The 25,548-nt window shown below is 41.7% G+C and overlaps 1 protein-coding gene across 3 annotated transcripts in view; it reads right to left on the bottom strand.

Moving 5' to 3' along the window:
• Positions 1-94: 94 nt before the first annotated feature.
• Positions 95-25,548, bottom strand: part of Ankfy1 (ankyrin repeat and FYVE domain containing 1) — a 74,157-nt gene continuing 48,703 nt past the window's right edge. For 2 of the 3 annotated variants that reach the window (XM_019205602.2, XM_019205604.2), the window contains exons 11-25: positions 24,432-24,529; positions 19,610-19,838; positions 17,805-17,903; positions 17,393-17,546; positions 16,244-16,415; positions 15,226-15,344; positions 14,402-14,558; positions 13,547-13,747; positions 11,657-11,833; positions 8,684-8,831; positions 8,017-8,107; positions 7,633-7,757; positions 5,648-5,794; positions 2,982-3,072; positions 95-2,358 (exon numbers count right to left, since the gene is read on the bottom strand). In XM_019205602.2, coding sequence (XP_019061147.1) covers positions 2,226-2,358; positions 2,982-3,072; positions 5,648-5,794; positions 7,633-7,757; positions 8,017-8,107; positions 8,684-8,831; positions 11,657-11,833; positions 13,547-13,747; positions 14,402-14,558; positions 15,226-15,344; positions 16,244-16,415; positions 17,393-17,546; positions 17,805-17,903; positions 19,610-19,838; positions 24,432-24,529 — 2,141 coding nt within the window. In that variant the 3' untranslated portion in view covers positions 95-2,225. The remainder of the gene's footprint in view (positions 2,359-2,981; positions 3,073-5,647; positions 5,795-7,632; positions 7,758-8,016; positions 8,108-8,683; positions 8,832-11,656; positions 11,834-13,546; positions 13,748-14,401; positions 14,559-15,225; positions 15,345-16,243; positions 16,416-17,392; positions 17,547-17,804; positions 17,904-19,609; positions 19,839-24,431; positions 24,530-25,548) is intronic. The other variant, XM_019205603.2, reaches the window with a different exon arrangement.

Here is a 25,548-nt window from a genome sequence, read left to right as displayed (position 1 = left end):
CTCCTACAGGTAAGCTGCAGCCCAGTGAGCATGAGCACGGCCAGGGAAGTCTCCTCAGACTGCAGAAAGATGCTCATTCCTTATCTATTCCTCAGACTGCAGAAAGATGCTCATTCCTTATCTACATGCATATACCAATGCAGAACTCAAAAAAATGTTCCCCGAATCCATGGCTGGGCAGTACAAAGAGAAGCTTGAATCAACATATTTTAAACATGATCTTAAGATTTTCAGTACAATAACAGGCAAGATTGCTATTGAAACTGGTCTGGCAGGGCAAGGGCAGATCAGCCTCATCCCTGACTGAACCCCATCCTACCCAGTCCACTGTGAACAGTCTTTAAAGAACAAAGTGTGTACCGTCCATCTCAATTCATCTTGAATCATAATTATCTTTTCTGATTAAAGAATTAAGCTACCTAAGCCCTGTGTTTTTGTGACCCTTTTCAGGCAACAAAAAACAGAAACTGGCCTCAATGCTTCACATGGTCATTTGTCAAGACTTTGTTGAGTTTTCCTGTAAAACTTCCATATGAAACATGTCACAGACTAGGGGACGGGGAAATGCCTCTTCTTTTTTTTTTTTTTTTCTTTTAAACACTCTGCACAAGCTCATATTAACATAGCATATATCTTATAAATCACAGAAATATCTTTAAAAAGTAGCACTCCGGTTTATCAGCGCATTTTACACACATTTAGGCAAGAGAATGTATAATCTACAGCAACATAGAGGACATTATCACTATTCAAAAAAGAAAACAGGCTGTTGAATTTTAAAAAAATTAGTCCCTTTACACATATATCGTTATCCATATTTTGTTAATGCAAAAAATGTAGTGGTTATTAAATATCTAGAAAATTAGTACATATGTTTGAGACCGTTAATCTCTGAGTATAACTAGTACATATTGTTCATCTCTGAATTTGGTGTTTTAAAAAGCAATGGTACAAGTTTCTCTTTCACCATGCATATTTTGAAAACTGGCCAAACTTTCCAAAGAAAAGTTTAATATCTCAGGGTTAATATAGGTACTAGCAGCGACTAAGGCCAAATAAGTTCAGGAGGCCTCATTCAATGTGCAAGCCAGAGCCTTCCAAAACCAGTTATACACTCTTGGCCAGGGCCTTTGACTGTTGGCCCTCATGAACAGGGAAAGCTACACAACTCACAGCATAACCAGGGGAGGTTTCCGAGAGAAGCAGGGGCATCTCGGACATAGGACCTGCTGTCTTGAAGCTGGAGATGCCTCTGGGGTTGAAGTCCTGCTGATCCCTCTTCTCATTACTTGGCCTGTATGAATCTCTTACGCCAACATACATTCAGCACTAGTGTAGCACTAGTGTAGGGCTAAGCCAAAGCTGAACATTAGAATCACTGATGCAAGGATGACTGAGGGTATTTTTGAATATAGATTTTTAAATCGAAATCACCAGTAACGCAGCTATATAAAAAGTGCAGCACAATCAAAGTGCATTTCCTCCACCACTCTAGTGGCAGAGTAACTGAAGACTCCACAGACAGGACGCAGCAAGACGAGAGAATGAGACAGCTGCTAGGAGGAATCAAGCTGCCACCCCGCACTCCTGACACCTCAGCAGCATGAACACTGGTAAAGCTTTCGGTTGTTAAGGCCACGATTTTTCAGCTCTCATCTTTGAACCCTGTTTAGAAAGATTTCACCTTTTAAAAAGGGATAGCTCATTAAAAATACACCTTAGCTTAAAAAAAAAAAGAAGACTTATGGGCAAGAGGATCCTATTTATGAAGTCACCGCAGAAAAGTCCACAGCCAATCACCCTAGAGTAAAGCTCCCATTAGGGAGCCAGCTTTCAGCTCTGTTAGGCTCTGCCTCGTGAGTCAGCCCAAGCAGGAAGACTGCATGAATGCTCTGAGATGGATACTACTAAGCTACTGGACGAAAAAATGGTTTCAAAGTGTCCTTGTATGCTGCTAGCAGAATGGATCTAACTCTATCACATTTACCACTTAAGCTAAATGGCCTGGTCCAGTTAGTGAGACATTAATGAAACTGATCACAGCCTGACACACTCACAATCACACAGCATCATTTGAAATGGGAATCACACCATGGTCCTTAATTATTCCAGTCTCTTGGTGCAGGAAGACTGCCAGCTCGGCTCTGGGTTGGGGTCAGGCTGGTGAGAAGAGCAGCTACTTAGAAGATGACAGGAGATGTGGCCTGGACCCTCTTTGGGACTCACTAAGAGACCCCACCCAGAGTCAGTACATCAAAGCAAATGTTGCAAACTCGCACAGGTTTGTTCAGATCAAACTTTATGATAGGAATCTCCTTGGTTGAGCATTTATGGCAAAGAAGACGTCCGCAGTGACGACTGTGGAAGCAAAGAGAGGAAGTATGAGAGAGGTGGTAAAGGAAAGACTGCTCCCTGGCACACGGGACAAGCCAGCCCACAACTGGTACTCTGGCCAACTCTGCAGCCTAGTTACACCAATTCATGTATAAGTTTTATTCCATGTAAACAAAATTCTAGCCAATAATTAAGCTAATAAAGTAATGCTGAAGAAGGCTTCATTTAAAAATAAAGGACAGCTCAGCAAACTACCTCACAATTTAATGGGAATAGGGCCTCAGTTCTCAGGACAGCAGCCTCTACTCAGATACTCCATGAGAGCAGAAGCTCTTCTTGGTTTTGTTGCAAGCCCAGGGCAGATGACACAGGGTCTGGCAGATCCCCCAGAACCTGTGTGCCCTTAGCACCCAGCAAGAAGTATACCAGTATGAATGCTCCCTGCCTTCCTTACACCTCCATCATGCACATAATACACTCCTTGGCTGGACCCTGCTCAGTCTTGTCATCTCATCATTCTATTTGGTGACATTTTGTCCAGGGCAGTACAGGGTCCTGGTAAGTCAATGAAAAGTGTGGAAGTAATGATATCAATGTAAGTCCCCTCATCTTCTAGAGGCAAGTGATAGCAGACAGAGAGGTCTTACCAGTGATGTTTGCGAGTTGTAACTCCAAATTTGGCAGTGCATTCATAGCAGTTGGAGCCATCACACCATGGAGGCTCCTTAGACAGCATATCTGTAACACATACAGGAGAAGACTAGCTCCTGTCAAACTGACTGTGCCAATGAGGTCAGGAAAACAGACTAAGAAAGCAGCACACTGCTGAATGACATGAGGGAAGAGGGGTGATACACTCTAACTGGGTCAAGGAAAGCTTCCCACAGGAGACTATGGAGACTTAGCACTTCCAGGTAGGCTGGGGAGGAGAAAACACGGTTCAAGGTGGTGGAACAGCAGCATGGGAGTTTGTGGGGAGAGTTTACATGCAGCAAGGGCTGGAGGGAGTGCAAGGCACAGTGCAGAGGGAGCAGGTGCCACACACTAGAAAGACCTCCAGGAATCAAATGGTCAGGGGAACATGGCAGAGAGACAACAGGCTCAGGAGGTAGAATCTGGCAGATCTAGGGACTAAATAGGAGGGCAAGATGTGAGAGGGAAGCAGGGAGAAGGACAGAAACAAAGGCATTCCCAGGTTTCTAGATGGACTGGCTGAGTCTGGTGGGGCCATCACAGAGAATAGACAGAGAAAGTGCTAAAGCAGATGGGTTTTCATGGCAATAACAACTGCTAGTATTTATGTAATGAGCTCTAACTGCACCCCAGGCACTGTGCTTATGCTCCATACCCAGTAACTGAACTCATGGGGAGGAAATGACATGCAGCATGCAGTCAGTCACAGTGACTTTTTTTCCTTTACCAGCACTGTGACAGGCACCTGCTCAAAAGGGCAACCAAGTGCATGGAAAAGGAAAAATTAAAGTAGACTAGGTATTGTTTTTTGTTTTTTTTGTTTTTTTTTTTTTTGTACCAGGGATCAAACTCAGCTGCTTGTGCTTGCAAGGCATGCAGCAGAACCACTGAGCTAAATCTCCAGCCCTTAGACTAGGTATTCTGAACATATGCTTTTTTGTGGGGAGGGGGGCTTTTGAGACAGAGTCTCACTATGTAGTTGAGACTGACCCGGAACTCACTATGTAGCCCAGGCTGGTCTCAAACTCACAGCGATCCTCCTGCCTCAGCCTCCCAAGTGCTGGGATTACAGGCATGCGCCACCATGCCTGGCCTGAACACATGCTTTTTAAAACATTTTAAGTAACATTTAATAATAGCACTTATTAGTGAGGTACAGTGTGATAATTCAGTAGATGTATACAGGATGATGATCAAATCAGAGTAATTTCCTTCTCTGCATACAATTATTTTTTTGTGTTGGGAGCCTTCAAACCCCTTTCTCCTTCTTTACAAAATATGTAGTAAATCACATATTATTAGTAAATATCATATTATTGTGCTGGAGAGTACCAGTACTTACTCCTCCTATCCAGGTGGATTTTGGTGCTATTATCCACTTCCCTCTACTTTCTGTTTCCAGCCTCTAGTTACCACTATTCTGCTCTCTATGTCTATGCAATAAGCTTCCTTATCTTCCACAAGAGTGAGAGCACATGGTTTCCTTCTCTGCTTGGCTTATTTTACTTAGCATAGTATCTTCCACTTCACCCATCTTGCTGCAAGTAGCTGGACTTATCTTTACTCCTGGCTGAAGAGAACTCCATTGTGCACATACACGTATTTCTCTATGCATCTGTCCATCCGCAGGTGGACACCTCTAGTGCTTCCACGTCTTGCTTCTGAAATCCCATCCTTCAGTGCAGCTGTGCCACAACCAGCTTTGTGACCTTAGCCAACCACCTACATCAATATCACACTGCCACAAAGTACTTCTGAGCTTTCCTGCCAACTGGTCTCCATTCTGGGTGATGACAAAGCCTGGGCACTCAAGATATTCTGATTCTTGCTACTATACCTCAATAGGAAGGAGTAAAAACAAGCAAATAAAAAATCAAGAGTTCTGAAAAGAGCTAAAAGCATCATAACACACTGATATATGCACACCCTAACAGCAGCACAATTTATAATAGCTGAATCTTGGAAACAAAACATAATGCCCATCAGTTGATGAATGGATAAAGGAAATGTAGCATTTATATACAATAGAGTACTACTCTGCCATAAAGAAGGATAAACTTGAATCATTTTTAGGTAAATAGATGCAACTTGAGAACATAATGTTAAGTGAAATATATTACGACACACAAGTTTAAATATACTGTTTCTCTTGTGTGAGAAACCCAAAGGGTAATAAATAAGGAACAAAACAGGGACAGATATCGAGAGGTAGGAAGAACATGTTCAAATGCAAAGGGGAATAAGGGAGGTGGAAGGGAGAAGGGAAGGAAGGGAAAAAGTCTTTAAAAAAAAAAGAACAAGGGGCTGGGGATTTAGCTCAGTGGTTCTGGGGACTGCCTCACAAGCGCAAGGACCTGAGTTCGATCCCCGGTACCAAAAAAACAAAAACCAAGAACAAAAGGCAAAAATGGAAACAAAGCTTTTGTAAATGGGGGTGGGTGAAGATAGGGGAGGGAAATGGTGAAAAAAAGAACTAAGACATACTATGTACAGGTATAAATCCCTATGATGAATGTGATCATTATTTATATCTAAAATGTACCAATAAATCTTTGGCTTTAAAAAAAAAATCAACACTATAATTGTTTCTGCAATAAAGAGCAAATCATAGGCTACTCACCTAGTAGTCTAAATAGAAGTTGCTTGGTGGCAACCTGGTAATTGAAAATGTTGACTCCTTGGTTATTATTCACTCCCAGGCGAGCCCCAGATCGGACAATGGCACGGCACAAGTTGGCATTCCCTTTCATGTATGCTAAAAGCAACACTGGAAAACAAGACCAAATGTATGGCTACTTCCCACCTAGCATCCAGCCTGGCACTGCCAAAGGGTGGCAGAGGACAGCTGAAGGCCAGATATTTGCTAGGGAAGTCCCTATAGACATGGGGGCCAAGGCTCTGGTGAGACCTCCATGAGGATCCAGACATGAGCCAAGGGATTCTTGAGCAGCTATGGTTCCAGGGATACACTCTCCTGTGCACAGCTGAGGTAAGAATCAGACACTGAAGAAAAATTACACTGTTGTCTCAGTTGCCTTCCTCTGCCATAAAACAATGCTTTTACCACAAAGGAAAAAAAGCTCTTTTTCACATAATGTAACTAAATCTAAAGACCTGTGATTTGTACACACATAGACCAAAAAAAGTCAGTCCTAGGGAACACTGGAAATAATGTTCCACCTTCTACCCAATGGAGCCTCTGGCCTGGCCATCCTACTGACCTTCTATTTAAACAATGACAGCTAACTGCAGCTTCCTTTGCTTACTTGGATCAGACAATTCCATTAAATTTTTAACTCTCAAATTGATGCAGTAAGCCGGGCATGGTGGTGCACGCCTGTAATTCCAGCCCTCAGGAGGCTGAGACAGGAGGATCGCTGTGAGTTCAAGACCAGTCTAGGCTACATAGTGAGTTCAGGTCAGTCTCAACTACATAGTGAGATCCTGTCTCAAAAAACCAAAACTCTTAAAAAAAAAAAAAAAGAAAAAAATAAAGATGCAGTAAGTTGAGGGCTATTGCTGTGATTATTAAGCAATGATACACAAATAGGTTAGAAAATTTATCCAGCTACCCTGTTAAAATATGAAACAGCGAGACATTTAAACCCAGGTCTCTGGAAATTAGGATCCTGGATATGAAGCCCCTTCCGCTGCCTGCCTGTGTACCTGCTTCTGGGCAATAGTGCTCCTCGGACATCCTCTGCCTCTAGCACCTCACTCCTGGAGGCTAAGTGCTCTGAAACTCAGGCCTATTATCCAGTGGCTCAAGGCCAGTTAACTTTCCCAAAGCTAAGAACTACTGACAAAATATCTGGTCCCTTGCTAAAGTTCAGAGTATCCTATGGTGACTGCATTTCTGCCAAAGGCCATGAAGGCTCTTCTGGCATGGAGTAAATGAATGGGAATGCAACAGCAAAAAAGGTCTCAGCTCTCAGCTAGGATAAAAGTTTTCATCCTTTTTTGAGTCTTTATTTTTGTTAGCTGAAAACTATATTCATTGCTTACCTCATGGGGACGATGTACATATTCAACAAGAAATGGTATATGAAAGTATATCAAAGAAGCTATGAAAGCGTACAAATGAACACAGACAGTGTGGGTAGCTAGAGTGTCCATGAAAGAGACCACCGCTTTTGCCCTTTTTTTTTGTTTTGTTGAGACAGGGTCTCACTATGTAGTTCAAGCTGGCCTTGAATTTGTGCTCCTTTTGCCTCAGCCTCCTGAATGCTGGGATGATACATGTGTCCCACCACATCCTGCATCTGCTGCTTTTTCAAAGCATTGTCAACATACTCAACAGCACATTTCCTGCTCTTGAAGCCATTGGGAGGTATTTACATCTTTCTCTGCTGGAATTCAGGAGCTTGGGAAAGTCCCTAGTGAGCCCTGAATAAAAGGCAGACAAAGGCAATAAAAACAGATAGGCAGGAGAAAAACAAAACAAAACAACCCAGATAGGCCTGTTTGGACATGGAGATGGCTTGAAAGTTAGATACACTTCAGCGATCAGATACTCCAAATGTCACAACAGGGTTGTGTCACAGATGCTGAGTTCAGCCAAAATGCACTGAGCTGAGTGCCCAAGATAATGACCTTAGTAAATACCTGTGTTTCCTTCTGCATCCGGCTTATCTAGAGGATACTCAGGCATGCACTCTAAGAAGAGATCAAAGATGGCTGCTGCATTCTCTTTGCCATACTGTCCCAAAATGTGCAGTGGTGACTGGCCTCTGATAAAACAAGTTGGAAAAGTTAGTCATTGCGAAAGAAAGATTTTCTGAATTCCATGATGCAGGGTAAATCTACAAGACAATTAGCAGGTCATAAAATTTTTTTTAAAAAGTATTTGTTACAAAGCCAAAAATACCAGGGAACCAAAAGCTGGTCAAGTTTTGCAGCATGCTGAGGACATGCACTGGTTATCACTAGCTCTGATGAGCATCCAGGTGACCCAGAGTCCTGGTCTCTGCTCTGGACAAGACAACTCACCTCAGATTAAAGGCTTCAGCGTCCACTGTGCACTCTGTCAGGAGAACCCGGATATTGTTGAGCCGACCATGCATGATAGCAAGATGAAGAGCTGGGAAGTAAATCCACTTACTATACAAGCGCAGAAGCACATGCAGAAAAACTGCAGTTCCTCCCCATCCTCGCCAACATTTTCTAAACAAGACTCAGTCAGACCTATGACTGGTCATGCACAGAGCTAGCCCCTCCTGTCTTTACTACCCTTGAAGAATGAGTCATAAATGCAGTCTCACAAGCCTTTGCTTCCTGCTTCAGAAGCTCCAAAGATGAGATTTAACAGTTTCACAAGGAGCTCCCCCCACCACAGGGTCTCATTATGTAGTTCAGGCTGGCCTTAAACTCATGGTAATCTTCCTGCCTTAGCCTCCCAAGTGCACACACCACCACACCCAGCTATAAGACGCCCCCCTTTGTGTTCCAGAATTATCAGTTATATTGGGAAGCCACCCAAGACCTGGTCAGTGGAAGGAGTCATGCCCTGTCCAGAGTATTTCCTGTTACAGTTCTGTTCCTATATAATCCAACCTCCCTGAGGAGCAAGATGCAAGGGTGTGGTACACCTCCAATCCTTAGAAAGGAGGCACTGCTCACTGCATGTAGCAATGCACAGAGCAATGACCGAAATTACCATTATTTCCATTCTCATCCACAGCAGCAAAGTCCACTGCATTCTCTAGGAGGACTGAGCAGATGGTCGGCAGGTCCTGCTGGGCAGCAAGATGGAGGGCAGTCTGACGGTGCTTCGTTAATTCATTCACCTTGGCTCCTGCAAGAAGCTGTTGAAGTTGATTACTTGAGCAGCCTTTCTAACACAATCAAGGTCCCACTTATGGGGCCCACCCTATTTTTCCTCTGATTCCACCAAGACTGATGGTCTGCCCTGCTTGCAAAGCTGGGTACTGAGGACCTCACACACAATACTGGTGAGGCAAAACTAGCAGAATTGGCTGGGCTGGTGGCCCACGCCTATAATCCCAGCATTTGGGAGGGTGAGGGAGGAAGATTGCTGAGAATTTGAGGCCAGCCTGAACTACATAGCAAGACCTAAAAAAAAAAAAAAAAAAAAAAAAAAAAAAAAAAAAACCAAAAAACAGCAAACTCTTCATCAAGGGCAAAATAGCACTTATGTACCAAAATGTTCAAAAGCTATTCCTTGAGATGTAGAAATTCTATTTCTAGGACACTAGTATGTAAAAACCACACAGTCCTGCAGTGATATTCATTATACTATATATGGTTGTCCAATGCTTGTAGTAGTAAAGCCCAATGGCAAGAAGGGTGTGTGTGTGTGTGTGTGTGTGTATTATAGTGTATTTAAATTATAAAATAATATAGCTATATATTAACATGGAAAGATGTTGACAATAAAGTTTTTTGTTTTGGGTTTTTTTTTTTTTTAAAGCCAGTTCTTCCCCTCAATTTGTAGCCTAAGGAGCCTGCCAGCAAAAGGACTTCTGAAGAGCAGATCTGGAAGTACAAGGCCATTTCTGTTGGAGCTCTGGAACCAAAGGGAGCACCCAGTTCTTAAAACTGAAGGCATTAGCCACACATGGTAGTACATGCCTATACATGAACTCCAACACTCTGGCAGGCAGGCAGGCATGACTGCAAGTTGCCAACTTGGGAAATTTCACAACTCATCAAGACCCTGTCTCAAAAAAGCTTTTTGTTGTACCAAACTCGGGACCTTGTGCTTGTGAGGTAGGCAGCAGCACCACTAAGCTAAAATCTTGGTCCTCCTGTCTCAAAATTTAAAAATGGGCTAGGGAGGTAGCTCAGTGTGAAGGCCCTGAGTTCAATCCTCAGTACTACAAACAAAAAACAAACAAACAAAAAAACTTGAAAGTGATGTTCTTATGTGTACAAAACAAAGAACAATCAGAATTCTTTTGTTTTTTGGTACCAGGGATCGAACTTAGGCCCTTGCGTTTAATGGGCAGGCACCAGAACCACTGAACTAAATAATCCCTGAATTCTTGTGGCAAACTAAAAAACCCAGAGTCACCTAGGGAAAGGTTAACTCATGTCCATGGAGACAGTGGCATGGTTCTTGTGAAATTCTGAAGAACATATCTGCTAAGCCCACAGGGAACAGCCCCATGTGATGCTGCACCCTTCAAGGATTTAAAGTAATGAAAAATAAACAAGCAAAGGTATGGATTTGTGCTCTTGAAAAGAAAAGCAAATTAGAAGGTGGAATGAATCCATCTGGAGAGAGACAGATGTATATGCACACAGAGAAACACAAACTTTCAATGTATTTAAAATAAATAGTCACATGTTGCTAATGACACTTCAGTCAGTAATGACCACACACATGGTGGTGAGATGCTGAGGTAGGGTTTTACTGCCTAGGGATATTGTAGCTGTCTGAGGCTGTCTGCATGTTCTATGAAGTTGGCCAAATGACAAAAATGCTCAAGAATGAAATTCTACAAACAAAACTCCATAATTAGCAGTAAGTGTATAACAAACTCAGAGGGGAGTCAGGAGTAAAAGATAAGTATTTTTCCCTTATGTGCTTTAATTTTTCTCAAAACCCATTTACTCTTTATATATTGTTTTGTCTTTTTTTTTCCTTACTGAGTTTATTGGTACATTTTAGGTATACAATACAGTTACACTCATTACTGGGATCTTGTACCTTTACATGACAGGTCTTGGTTCTCATTTTTTCCCCTGTCCCTGCCCTCCCTTCACCCCTCCTCCCTTACTGTTTATATTTTTTAAAAGAAAGACCACAAAGCATTACAGATTCAAAAGCAAGAAGAATCTTTAAATAATATCTTGACTATTCATTTAGTATCTGAAGTTCATTCATCATCCACTTTCTGACAGTTTCAAAGACAGTTGCCATTAACAGAAAAGACTTTGTAGTTTGCAGTCAGATCCCTGTTTGCCATTCCTGAGGTATGTGGCACCCCTAGCTCCTCTGGGTGCATAGGTACCTGACTCTGGGAGGCACCAGTCAGCTATGCATGTTTTCTCCCAGACTTGAGTCTTGATCCTCTGAGACCCTGCCTGCGTACCCCATCACACATAGATAAGACATACTGTAAGTAGCCAAGGGATGCTCCACACAGGCATACAGAGGAATATTCATGGTCACTAGTGCTGGGCTAGAGATCACAGCTAACTCCAAGGCTATCTGGGGTTGGGGCAAGCAGGTCAGTATGGCATTATTTCACTGTGAACAGGTTCAAACATTGTGCTGCACCAGTTCAGAGAAGCAGCAGCACATGGCTACTGTCTGAAAGGTCAGCCCTTAGGTAAGGCAGGAACACGACCATGGTGAAGGATCTTAAATCTCCACAGGCTCTGAGGATGCAGACTGACTGATGAACACAAGGCCTGTTTGCCTACTCCTCGGAGGTCAATCCCACCACCTAGCTGCTTCCCCACAAGTAGCAGACACCTGATGCCATCAGATCCATGTCCTGTCACTCTCCAGTCCCCCGCCACATCTTGTTTCCTGAGAACATTGGCCTAGACCTCAAAATTCATGCTGGCCTTTCATAGTACCTGGCAAAACACCTGTAATGAGAAAGTCTGTGTAAACCCCTATACTGCGTCACACGCAACGGGGTTCTGAGTCACTTACCAAATTGCGGACAATAATCTCTGAGCCTGCTTGGACAGCGAGGTGCAAAGGAGTCAACTTGGAAGCATCCTGGACTCTGGAATTCACATTAGCCTGGACACTGATTAGGAATAGGACACTTTCAATATCAGAGTTCTGAACTGCCACATGAAGAAAATTCCGGCCCTTGTTATCCACCTACAGCAATAAATAAAAACCAAAATATTAGCAGGTTCCTTTTAAAGAATGACTCTTGAGCCAAGAGTCTTGTATCTGCCAGTTGCATCTCAGTTGCAAGGATTACGGAAGAGGTCATAATGTAATCTTTTCCTTAGTTCCAGAAGTTCCTTCCCAAGAACCAACATTAAATGCCATCCCCTTCCTATACTACCCCACCACATACCCATTCTATCATCTCTGCACATACATGTGCATAGTCACAACCACGTGGCCAGGAGCAAGGAGCCACTACACTGATCCAAGCTACCCTATCATTTTCCTGCAGCAAAAACTGAACATTAAAATTCAAGAAAAACAATAACCTAAAGGACAGGGAAAAGAATGCAAGGTACAGGAGTACTTGGAGAGAGGCAAAGGTAGCCTTGATAGTCTCTCTGTTTTGGCTAAACTAAGAACCTAGTGCCCTAACACCACAGGAGCAATGCCAGCTTGTCCCCTGACCAGTGAAACAAAGGCCTCAAAAATCTGGGAGGAGTTTCTTCTTTTTCTGAGCTAGCAGATAATACACAATGCAAGAGGCAGTCAGCACATGCTACAGACTTTGCTCCATTAATGTAAAGCAGATAGAGCTCACTCAAATCAATCCACATTGTGTACTGACATCACAGTAGCTGTCATTAGGATGATTGTTCAGGTGGAAATGAGGGAGACACCACATCTCAACACCTTGATACCTCCCACAGATAGGTCTTCGGACCTGCTAGTGTAACAATGTATCTGCAAAGGCCCTGGAGCAACAGTTCCAGTTTCAAGCTAAACCCAGAATGAGATGAGAGACAAAGATCTCCATTCATGAAGATTTTATACTCTCTGAGCAAGGGTGCAGTTAACACCTAGCAATCCATCCAATTACAGGAAAATATTGAAGAAGAAGAAGAAGAAGAAAAAAAAGAAAATACTGTAGAAAAATAAGGTACAAAAGTCTAAAATACCGAGCAATAATCTTCCCCATACTAGAACTGCATTTCACTCAAGCCCCATATTTTCTTTTTTTTTTGGTGCCAGAAATTGAACTCAGGACCCTGCACTTGTGAGACAGCTGGCAGCACCAGTAGGCTAAATTTCCCCATCCCCATTTTCATTTCACTTTCACAAATAGCTTTGTATGTCTTGGCAGTATGCTACATGGTGGCTGGAGAATCACATGGGGTTGGGGGGTCTGATTTGACAAACCCATCCCAGCTCCTACCTCAGCTTAGTCATTATGGTCATTCTCTAGCCTCTCTGTTGTACATCAACAAATAACAATCTAGATTTAACAGCTGATAAAAAATTGCACAGAACAAGTAACAATTTAACTCCTCTAAAATATCCAACACCACAATACAAACTCTTCCAGCTCAGTTTCAATCTTTTAAAGACAGTCATCAGGTCAGTTAGATAGCCAGCAGAAGCAGAGTATGAGGTCAGCTATACGTGCCACAGAATTCCTATCACCAGGCCCAGCAAGCTCCCACTTCCACCTAAGTATGCATCATCAGGTGGCTGACACACAGGGCAGTCACTTCTTAACTAGCACTGACAGGACATCTGAATGGACAAATCCTGGGAAAAGGAGGCATAATCTAAAAACAAATGTCTCTGTACAGAAGAGTCCTGCTTAGCTGGTGACAACCTGTTTAGTTTCCACATGAGTTCTGTTGTGGAGAATGGCAGGTGTTGGTCACTCACCTGCTCAGCAGCCCCAGGCTCGCGTTTTAGAATGGCCTCGGCTGCCTTGTTGTTCTTATACGTCATGGCGCAGGCAAATGGAGTCAGTCCTTGTCTGTCTCGTACGTTCAAGTGGATATCAGGGTGAGAAATCAACAACTGAATGATGACACTGTGTTGGTTGCTGATGGCCACATGGACAGGTGTTCTTCCTTCTGCATCCTAGGGGAAGAAGATTTCTATGCCAAATTGAGAGATAAAACTCAAGAAAAATATAAAGACAGGTAACTTTTGGGTCAAATTTTGGTTGTGAGAATAAACACCTCCAACCTGTGTTTGAAATCAGCTTGTAAAAAGCCAAACATAGAAATGACTGGAAGCTGCTTCTTATTACACTATGTTCCAGAGTTTCAGTGGCAACAGGGGGCCCAACACAAACATATTTGCATTAGAAGATCTGCTCCAAGTTACATCACTCCTTATCTGATTATAGGGCATCACATATAAATCTTCCCAGGCCAGAATGTTGTAAAGCATCAAGGACCAGAACTCAGGGAGTTAATGGACATTGTCCTGAACACTATATTCAGTTTGGGACTAACCCAAGTCTCAGAGGAAATCTCTAATAGAGGAACAGTAGACGAAGAACAACAGATAAAACAAACTTTCCTCATGCTATTTAGGAACAATGGGACCTTAACCTGAAATCATTTCAATTGCTAGACAAGATGTATAACTCAGAGTCACTTCATGTCATACCAAAACCCTGTTCATGGTAAAGCAAAAACCTACATCTGGTGACTCTACAAGGTCCCTTTCCACAAGAGAATTCCCTGTGCGTAAGCATCAACTTCACTGGAAAGAAAGACTACATACCTGTGCATTTACATTGGCGCCAAATTCCAAAAGACACTGCACTGTTTCTTCCAGCCCCCATGAGGCTGCCAAATGCAAAGGGGTCTGCCCATCTCTGGCCTCTTCCTCTCCTTCTCCCTCAGCACCTGGTTGTCTGGGACTATTCACATCACAGCCACTGAAAGGAATGAGGCAAAAGAGGGAAGGGCGTGTGCCACCTGGCCTACAGAAAAGCAGCCTTATTCACCCCAACAAAAAAACCGCTGGTGCCAAAATCTGCTATCCTTGGTCCCAGATCTCAAATACTGGAATGGAGGTCCCATTGCCACAGATTCTTCTGCAATTGGTCTTGGGTGAAATCTGGGATCAGAACAGTTACAAGCTCCCTCGGAAGTATGCAAATATTTAAGTTTGAGGAGCACCACTATAAAAGGTTTCCTGAATCACTTGGCCTCCCACATATCCCACACTCTGAGGGGCACAGAACTTGTCATGGTGTATACATCTAGGTGGTAGCAAGCAGATGCCATCTGGTCTCCTCTGCCTTAGCCTCTTGGCTTTGCAATGGGAACTGGTCTGACGTGACCGCAGGAGCCACGTAGCTTCCCAAACAGGATGTAGCTCAATTTTTTAAGAGTCTCTGATCCAGGCATGTGAGCCCCTCCTCTCACAACTGAGCTGGCTTTTGGCTGAGTTGACATGATAGAACAGTGATTCTGATGGTCTTAATGGTGAAGATCAAGCCAGCTGTGGGTATGTCTAGACTGGAGATGGATTAACATAAGAGCAGAGCCAGTTTGCAATAAGCTGAATACAATTTCAAGAGATACTTGTGCTTCACAGACCTGCGAATAAGAAAGCAGGCAGTGGACTCATTGTTTTCATCAATGGCTCTATGCAAGAGGGTTTGAAGGCACCCGCTAGGTCCTGGACCCCAGCATGTGGCATCACAACCATGTCTGACCTGCAAAAAACAAAAGTTTCTCACAAACACTGTCAACCAAAAGTGAAAACTTTTATTACCAAGTCTGAGTTTTATGTACATCATTAGATTCATTTTTCAGGTGAGATATGGTTGACATTTAACTGCGAATTACTTTTAGTTTTTGGGGTTTTTTTGGTACCGGGGATCAAACTCAGGACCTTGCGCATGCGAGGCAGGTGGCAGAACCACTGAGCTAAATCCCCGGCTGCTAATTACTTTAATCTGCATAATTATTTGTTTTACAAAAAGTGATTCAAATCTGTTCTGTGCAAGTTCTTACACCAGGTCCTGTGGGATGGGTCAGGGAATGTTTAATTAGTACCTCTAGAGCTGTGTTGTAGAAGGGACAGAAAACAGCGATGCCTGCTTACACATGTACTCATCAGCCCCCAACACCACCTACCTGCAATTACCAGGCAATCTCAATAATCACAGGCAATCTCCCCAGGTGTAAAATGTCTTAATATCAAGAGCAGGCCCTTTAGAGAGCTAAAAAGGAAATTCCAAGGTTTAACTCTACTGTTGGGGGCCTGTCGTACAAACAAGGTAGACAAACCCGAGATTTGGGAATTCACTGCGATAGTAATTGTGAGGACAGCCCACATCAAATTGACAAACCCAGGAGAAGACTCCTGAACAAACATCACCACTCATTTGCTTTTTCGTGGCCTTCTTGATAAAGACAGTCTCAAAACAAAAGTGTTCGCCAAAACCATGCTGAACTGGGTTTTGTTTGCTAGCGTGACTTTTGTTTGTTCCCAGACCAATTTATTTGGCAGATCTCTTGCTCCTGTGAGTATGTAGGCACCAAATTCATCTCTGACATTAAATATTCCCATCTGTAAACACGCTAACACTACATTTGTTGTTTGTCTCACCAGAGTGGATGCGATGTCTTCCAGATTATTTGCCAATGCAAGCCACAGTGGGGGGTTCCCTTTCTCGTCTGAAACAGACATGTCAGCTCCTCGGGTGCATATGGCATCAACCACCAGCGGAAGCTGATTTCTGATGGCCAGCTGAAGGGCAGTCTCCCCATCTTGAGTCCTGCTAGGACATGCACACCAAAACCAAAACCAAAGTTTGTAGCTGGAGCCAAAGAACAAAGGGTGCCCTCCTGTGCAATCTGAAAACCCAGATTCCACTATATCCCTTATATATATTTCACTCACAAGCATTTAAATTTTCTCAGGGAAATGAAACCTGTCAATAGCGTTTGTTTCTTCTGCCTTTTTAGAAAACATAGCCATCCAGGCAGCTCTGGGATGCACAGGCTACAGTGTTGGGACTGCACAGCCTCTGCTGCTCTTGGACCTCACCTACTGCTTCATTTTTCTACCTGGAGTTTTTACTTTAAAAATTAACAAAATCCAAAGTGGTTTTATTTTAGCACCCTTAAGAATTTTTGAAATGATAGGAAGCAGGAATTAGATTTTTCCTTTTTGTTTTACAGTATACCACAAATAAGTTAATCTTGAAAAAAAGAAAATATAGCCCACCCTAATGCAGCCAGATGACAAATGGCCAGCATTCCAACCTACTGAAATCTTACAGGAATACACCTGCTTTTAATAGCATCTTAATAAAACACCACCAACAAAAAATGCCACTCAGCTACCCCAAGACAAGAGTTTTTTGCCCCACTCAATTATCTAGGGTCAAACCAACATTGAAAATAACTATAAATTCCTTTGAAAAGTCAACCACAGCAAAACTTTAACTGCATCTTTTTCTCCCTTAAGTCTGTCTGAAGTTTATCTGTTGCTATGTTCTTTCTAAATGAAATTCTTATTTAAGAACTGATCTCAGATTGTCTAAGATTTGTGAAATTCCAATAACAGAAAGTTCAGTTCCCCTTTTCCATCCCATAAATCTGATTAATTAAATTCAGTTTACTACTGTGCACCGCACTTTTTGAGAGCCATTGTTTTCATTCCTTAATTGAAGGAATAAAAATATTTTCTATGCTTTTGAACTATCTCAGTATGTGGCCTGGTATTATAGTGGAAAGCACCATCTCATCCCACCTGATGTTTATATCTGCCTGATGTTCCAAGAGGAAGAGCGCACTCTTGCTGTCTTGCCGCTGGATGGCCATGTGCAGCAGAGTCTGCCCATCTGACATGGTGTCATTGATGGAAGCCCCGGAGCCCAGCAGCTGGGCTGCAATCGTGTGCATGCCTAGGAAATAAAGAAGCCCTGATTAAGGCATGCTCAGCTTTCCCTGCTTCCTCAACACCTTACTAAAACAAATATACCCCTTTAATTTCTCAAAGCCGGCAGTGCCCCACTGGACGTTAAAGGTCCAACCCACACACAAAGGTTACTTCAAAACCAAACGATTAGCCCCATTCATCTCTCTCCCCTCCTCTTATCCACCCACCTATACTTCTACATGGATTTGCCTGCAGAAACCAACAACCTGAGGCACAGACTTACCAGTCCATAATGCCAGGCCCAGCACAGTCTGGTCTCGGGAATCCTTGAGGCTAAAGTCCGGTATAATTTGCAAGTTGTTGATAGCATGAAGAGCATTGGCTACATTTTTAAAAAAGAAAATACTTAATTTCAAATTTTAAGTATGCAACACAGCAAGAATTCAGTTTCAACTTGGGTAACTATTCAGAGAGAATAAATAAATCTTTTTGTAGGAAATAGAAGCCCAATACTTTGGAAATGAACTTTTTAAAGCTTAAAACAAGCTAGGTGTGGTGACACACACCTATAATCCCAGCACTTGGGAGTCTGAGGATCTCTGTGAGTTCAAGATCAGCCTGAACTACATAGCAAGACTTTATCTCAAAACAAAACAAAAATAATAAACAAACAACAAAAGCTTAAAACACTTCACATAAAGAAGCCCAACTCCACTATAGAAACATACCTTTATTATATGACTACTAAAAAGATCAAAACAATGCCCTGACAATATTCTACTTCCTACAAACTGAAAACTCCTATAAGGACCAAGAAAAATGTGCATTCTACCTAAAACCTTAGTTTTTCTGTTTCTTTTTCTGCTGCTGGGGATTGAACTCGGAACCTTGCACTTGCGAGGCAAGCATGGCACCACTGAGATCAATCCCCAGACCCCTAAAACCTTATTTCTATCCAGAGGACAATGCTTAAAAATTGCTGGACTGCTGGAAACTGAGGCAAGAGTAAAACAGACTTCAGCACAAGACAGAAAGTGTGAGGAGTACTTTCTAAAGGAAGTGGGCTTTCTCTGCTACCAGGGATCCCCTGCCCCAGTACCTCCCCTCTCATGGGTTACCTCCAGGAACCTTAAGAACAGAAGAGAGGACTCAGACTAGCTCATGACAGACCTGACACAGCAGGTTCTGTTTCTCAAAAATAGTTCTCACACCAAGGCAAAACTGCTAAAACAAAACTGCACTAAAATGGCCTGAAAAATACCATGAACAAGACAGAACAGAGTCTCTGTGAACGTGGATAATTTAACTTATTTCTTTCTAATCCGGATGCCTGGAAATTCTTTCTCTTACCGCACTGCTCTAAGACTTCTAGTACTATTAAAAAATGAAAGTGGTGAAACAGGATATCCTTGGTTACTTTCCTACGTTTAGGAAACAATTTCAGCTTTTCCCTATAGTATATAGAATAGTATAGTATATTCCCTATACTATCTGTGGGTTTTTCAAATATAACCTGTATTATTTGTGGTATGTTTCTTCTACACCTAATATGTTGAGTTTTTATCATGAAGGGATGTTTACTCTTAACCAGGTAATTTAGCTGCATCTATATGTGTTGTATCATGTTTGCTGATTTGCATATGCTGAAACCTCTGGGATGAATCCCACTTTGTCAGTTTCTGATCTCTTTTAGGTGCTGCTGAATTCAGTTTAGTTATATTTACAGTTTTTACCTCTGTGTTCATAAGGGGTATGGATCTCTATTTTGTGTTTTGTTATATCTTTGCATGGTTTTGGTATCAAAGTAATAGTAACTTTGATGTCAAGTAAAAAGTTCAGAATTCCTTCCAAAAACAAAAGCAGTCACAGGTTCTGAAAACTTAACCTGACAGGTGAAATGAGCAGGTCCCATCCTCTATGCGTCCATAGGAAAACATGGCAGTCAAAAGCCATCTGCTTATCTAGTTTGACCTGAAAGAATGCTTTTGGTAAGAAACTTACCAACAGAGGACACAGCAACTCAGTAATTAAGTACCCTAAGCTGCTACCCATAAGTCCAACTGTTGGGCAAAATTTCCCATTACTTACCTTTTTGCTCAAGAATGATGGACACCACATCTGGATGACTGTAGGCAATTGCCATGTGCAGTGGCGTCTGCAGATAGACATTGTCCATGGAGTTGGTCAGGGACACAGCTGACTTTGACAAAGGCATAGCCTCCTCCGTCTGCAGGTTTGGGTTGGCACCCTGCTGCAGGAGCTCTGCTGTGAGATTGGCCAGGCCATGCCGACAAGCCGTGTGCAATGGAGTCTCTCCCTGAATGCAAACAGATGGCCCAAATTTAAGCGTCTACAAACTAGAAGTTCCCTTTGCAAAGAGATAAAGACAGCATAAGCACCAAAAGTCAGGTCCCCAGTGCCAGTCATAGTCCTCAGCTTATCCTGTCACCATTATGATTTGGCTCATGCCTGTCAGCCACTGGCTCATCCTGTCACTATTTCCATGGTGTGTGTGGTGTATTAGGGACTAAACCCAGGACCTTTGCATTGAATTACATCCCTTTTTCATTTTTAAAATTTTGAGACAGGGTTTTATTATGTTGCTTAAGTAGTCCAGGATGGGCTCAACTTGTGATTCTCCTGCCTCAGCCTCCCAGAGTGCTGGCATTATAGTTGTGCACCACTCCACCTGGCTCACTTCCATAACTTTGATTACCTTTACTTGTAACCTTACCCTTAGTTTTTCAGTGTCTTTCCAAGTACCTTCAAAAATGCCCTGGCTTCTTATCTTCTCCATCTCCTATGGTTTCCTTAACTATCTTTCACTTTACTTTCATAATTACTTTTTTCTAATTATTATTACTTTTACTTTTTCTAATTATAAAAATAAAATATGCAGGGCTGGGGATTTAGCTGAGCGGTGCTGTGCTTACCTTGCAAGTGCAAGGTCCTGAGTTTGAGTTTGATCCCTGGTACCCCCCCAAAAAAAGTGATACATACATATACATATACATACACACTCAAATATATATATATATATATATATATGCTGATTATTATAAAGTGACAACTACCACTGTAGAAAAACAGAAAATCTTCAGTCACATCCCCAGAGATAAGTAGTGTTAATAGTTTGACCACCACTTCTCTGATTCTCCCTCTTTTTTTTTTTAAAATACTTTTTTGAGATGGAGTCTTGCTGTGGTTCAGGTTGGCCTTGACCTTGTGGCAATCTTCCTGCCTCAACCTCCTGAGTGCTGGGATTACAGATGTGCATCACCACACCCAGCTTTCCCTTCCTTCCTTCCCTTTCCCTTCCTGCTTTCTTCTTTTCCTTCTTTCCTTTCCTCCCTCCCTTCCTTGCAGTAGTACATCTCCAGATACATTTATTAATGCTACACAGTGATGCTTATATAAGTGTACAGTGGTATTCTGTGTTCCAAACCATCTAACACAGCTTGCTGAAATTTACAGGCAGACTGATGTTTCATTTTATATGTACTCAAGTGAGGGGGTTAATGATGATCATGAGCAGATGCAGGACTTGAACCTTTTAAAAGCTTTACTTGATCAACTGCCAAGGCTGCACCCAGCACAGACTCAGAATGGTCACTGAACACTACATCCCACTTCTTTCACCTGCTCATATCAACCACACTTTGAACTTTAATAAAGACCACTTGCCCCCACTTCTAAAACTTAAAAAACATTTTAATTGGTATTACAGGTTCCTGAGTCAATATTTAAAAGGCAGAAGAATATACAGTGGAAGCAAGTCTGTTATGTCTGGCCCCCAGCACCCCAAAATAACAGTGCCTTAAAGGAGCCAGGATTACCAATTTTTTTACTTTTCTTTTTCTTTTGGTACTTAGGTCCTTACACTTGCAAGGCAGGTGGCAGAACCATTGATCTAAATTCCTGGCCCTAGGATTACCAATTTTTTTTGAGACAGGGTCTCCTTATGTAGTTCAGACTGGTCTTGAACACACTATGTAGTCCAGGCTGGCCTACAACTCATGGCAATCCTCCTGCCTCTGCCTCTCCCTCTCAAGTGCTAGGATTACAGGTGTGTACCACCATGCCTGCCCAGGATTAAAATTTTACATTTCTCTTCACTAACAGAATATTTGCAGGAAAACACGCACACACCCACATGCACGTGCATATGCATGTATACATGTCTCCATGTTTATGTGTGTATGCAACCATAGATATGATAATTTTTTTCATTTAAACAAATGGAAACAAACTGAACATACTGCTCTGGATGTTTCTCGTATAAATTATCATCATGGAAACAATTCTATATTTTTTTTTGTCAAAAAGAGCAACATCTTACTATTCTTTCCCTTGCCCAGCCCTTCTTTGTTCCTACATATCTCACTGAGAATGCTTATTGACTCCCATGGCTTCTACCAGCATCTACAAATCCATGTCTGTCAGCTAGACATCCTCACTGAATGTTTAGAAAGAATTTGACAATTGCAATGGGATTTACTTTCTCTGCTCCAGTTTTTCCTCTTGGCCAGGCCCCACCAAAACAGTTGTAATACCTCTCTTGCTCTCGCTCCTACAAACTGTATGCTGATTATGTCCACTGAATGTAATTCTATAATTCCTCAAAATCTGTTGATTTGCCTCTAAATCCAGCAAGAGAGGTGAAGACAGGTCATCGCTTTTCACATGGCTCCAAACTGGACTCAATGGCACACTCACCATGCCAGCCTCCCCAGGCATCTCTCCCATACACCTCTAAAATGATCACACAGCTCTTCTATGGGATGTTCTCCCACAGGATGAAGCCCAAACATCTTAAACCAGCATTGTAGGCCTTTCTCCATGAGGCTCTCACTTGCTTCCATGTCAGCTGTTCCCAGTGCCTCTACATCTTATGTTTCATCTAGTTTTGCTATGAAGGGTATCAGCAAAGGATCAAAAGAGCATATACACATGTGGACTCCAGGAGGCTTTTTTAAAGTTAGGAGATAGAACATGACTTTGTACTATTAGAAATGAAGAGTAAGCAAAATTAATGATGCAAGAAAGATAAAGACAGACACACAATAGAAGAAACAAAGTCTGTGAAAAAGTAAGGGGGGGATAAAAGGCAGAGCCCAAAAAGGGTGGGAGGGTAAGGCACAATGGTACATGCCTTTAATTCTAGCTACTCAAGAGGCTAAGGTTGGAGAAACTTAAATTTTAAGACCAGATCAGGCAATTTAGTAAGACCCTGTCTCATAATAAAAATAAAGGGGCTAAGAATGTAGCTCAGTGCAAGGTGCTGGATTCAATTCCTAGCACTGAAAAAGAAAGAAAATCAGAAGATGGGTTTTGCTCAGTAGTATAAGAGAACCTGCCTAAGGCCCTCGGTTCCACCTCTAGAAAAACAAACAAACAAACACAGCCTCTAATGAGTATAGGAATATTTCATGATTCCAGCGTGAGTCTAGGCCATTTGTGTAGATTAGTATGTTTAATGAAGGAAAGGACTGCAAGGACTTTCCCCCTGTGTTTTCAAGATATCTGGTATGTCTTAGATACCAAGTGTATTATTCACTGCCTTACCCAATGCTGCTGAGAGACTATGCAAGTATATATCCTAGTATCTGAGTCTCAATACTGGCTTCATTATTTATGAGCCTCTTAACCCCTCTGACTCTTTACCTTGAATTAAGGAAATATAAATGTGAGAAACATCTCTTCACTCCGAATCCTAATGATACAACAATACATGTTGCTTCTAAAATTAAAGTTCTGAATACAAAGTAGTTACAAAATAAATGTGATCTTAATGTGTTCTAAGACAACCCCCTCACCCCCAAGGTTGAATGAAATGATGGACCAAACCCTATACATACCATGCTTTTTCCAACATGCACATACATATGACAAAGTTTAATTTATAAATTAGGCACAGAGGGGATTAAATAACAATAAAAGAATAATTACAACAATATACTATATAAAGTTATATGAATGCAGCCTCTCAAAAAATCTTTTCTGTTTTCATGCTTCTTGGGATATGTGAAATGATACAATGCCTATGTGAAGAGATGAAGTGAGATGAATGACACAGGCATTGTGTATTGGGTTAGGTTATCACATGAAAGTTAGCTGAACGTGGGTACTATACATCTGACATCTGATAACTGAAACAACTAAGAGACCAACTGGCAGATAGTGTATACAGCATGGATTCTCTGGAGAAAGGGATGATTCACATCCTGGTCAGAACAGCAAGAGATTTCATCATGCTCTCAGAATGGCATGTAATTTGAAACTTATGAATTATTTCTGGAATTTTCCATTTAACATTTTCAGACCATAGTTTTCTATTAGTAATTCAAACTGCTGAAAGTGAAATCAAATAAGGGGGGGCATCCTCACTGTACAATCTACCTTGCTAGCTTGGGATATATATGGACTGAGTGGGAAACCACATAGGAAAACCAAAGACCAAGATGCTATTATGGTAGATTTCTGTGTATGTCTGCTAATTCATATTAGATTATAAAGCCCAGAGTCTCTAGTTCAGGTCTTGATATATACAACTATTACTTCTAAAATGGTTGCTGAATCAATTATATCTGAGAATACATAAAACAATTTATAGAATCTATGTTATTCTAGGTTGTTTTGTTTTGTTTTGGAGACAGAGTCTTACTATGCAGTTCAAGATAGCTTTGAACTCGAGGTAAACCTCCTGCCTCAGCCACTCTAGTGCTGGGATTACAGACATGTGCCACCATTCTTGGCTTTACTCTAGTTTTTAAACATATGTATGCATCATGTTCACAGAAATTGTTAAAAAAAGAAAGAAAAAGAATAAATTCCATTCTTCCTACATATCCATCATTGCCATTTCTTCTATAGAACAATGCATTTCCCAGAACTGCCCTGTTACACTTACCCACTTGTTTTTGTGGTTGACGTGGGCACCATTGGTTGCCAGGAAAAGAGCCGCTGCCTCATTTCCTGCTCCAGCTGCCCGCTGTAGTAAACAATTTCCTAGAAGAAAATGTGGATATTCATTCTTCTATTTACTTAAACATGAGGCCAAATCCACACTGAAAAACCCTGCCCTTACCATGGGGAAGCCTACAACAGAGTAGGTATCTCATAGGTCCCAACAGGCACCTATATGTGGACACTGACACTAGAATATTTACTCTTCCCCAGTTTCCAAACGGCCACCGCCTAGGACTACAGGAAGTTATGTCTTGTTGCTGAGGTTTGACTAGAGCAAGGTTTCTTAACAGTAGTGCTACTGACATTTTAGGTAGTATAATTCTTTGTGGTAGGGGCCTATCTTGCACATTGTACAATGTTTAGAAATATTCCTGAATTCTACCCATTCGATGCCAGCAGGACTGAACAGTGGCAAATAAAAATGTCCACAGATGTTGCCACATGCCTGCAGCAAGGTAGGACTGGAGGCGAGAAATGTCCCTGGCCGAGAACAACTGAGCTAGATTACTATTTCAAAAATATATGCTGAGAAGTTCTACCATAAAATGCCCCTTAAACACTCTGGTTTTAAGTCTAGGGTCTTAAACATGCTTCCGCTTAGCTTAGAACTATTTTGCTTAGCATTTTCACCTTTTCATAAATTAAAAATCTTAGAAAAAGAAAACAAATTTTCCCTAGAAAGCTTCAGTCCTAGAATAGTATTTTTCAGTCCTTTAAAATCCACTTCCAAAAGTGAACATAAAATCTCATTTTCTATAGCTATACTATTTAGAAATCAAAGTAAGTTAAATACTAGGACTAAAAATAAGTGAAAGAAATGGTACAAAGAACTACTGTCTTAATGCCATTTTTAATTTTCCCTTTGAGAAAGTGATCTACCTCAAGTTGATAAGATTCCCAAGAGTCCCTTTTTCACTTCTACACTTGATCTTAGCCAAAAGGATGAGAAGCTATTCCCATTTTCACTTCTGCAGTTATTCTGTGCATGTGCCTTAAACTATATACCTTCCTATCAAAAAAAAAAAAAAAAAAAAAAAAAAAAAAAAAAAGAAATTTGC

This window comes from Fukomys damarensis, unplaced genomic scaffold, assembly GCF_012274545.1.
Source record: "Fukomys damarensis isolate Sample0158 unplaced genomic scaffold, DMR_v1.0_HiC HiC_scaffold_13, whole genome shotgun sequence".
NCBI classification, from domain to species: Eukaryota; Metazoa; Chordata; class Mammalia; order Rodentia; family Bathyergidae; genus Fukomys; species Fukomys damarensis.
Note: the sequence above shows the minus strand (reverse complement) of the source record. Positions and strands in the feature narration are given on the sequence as shown.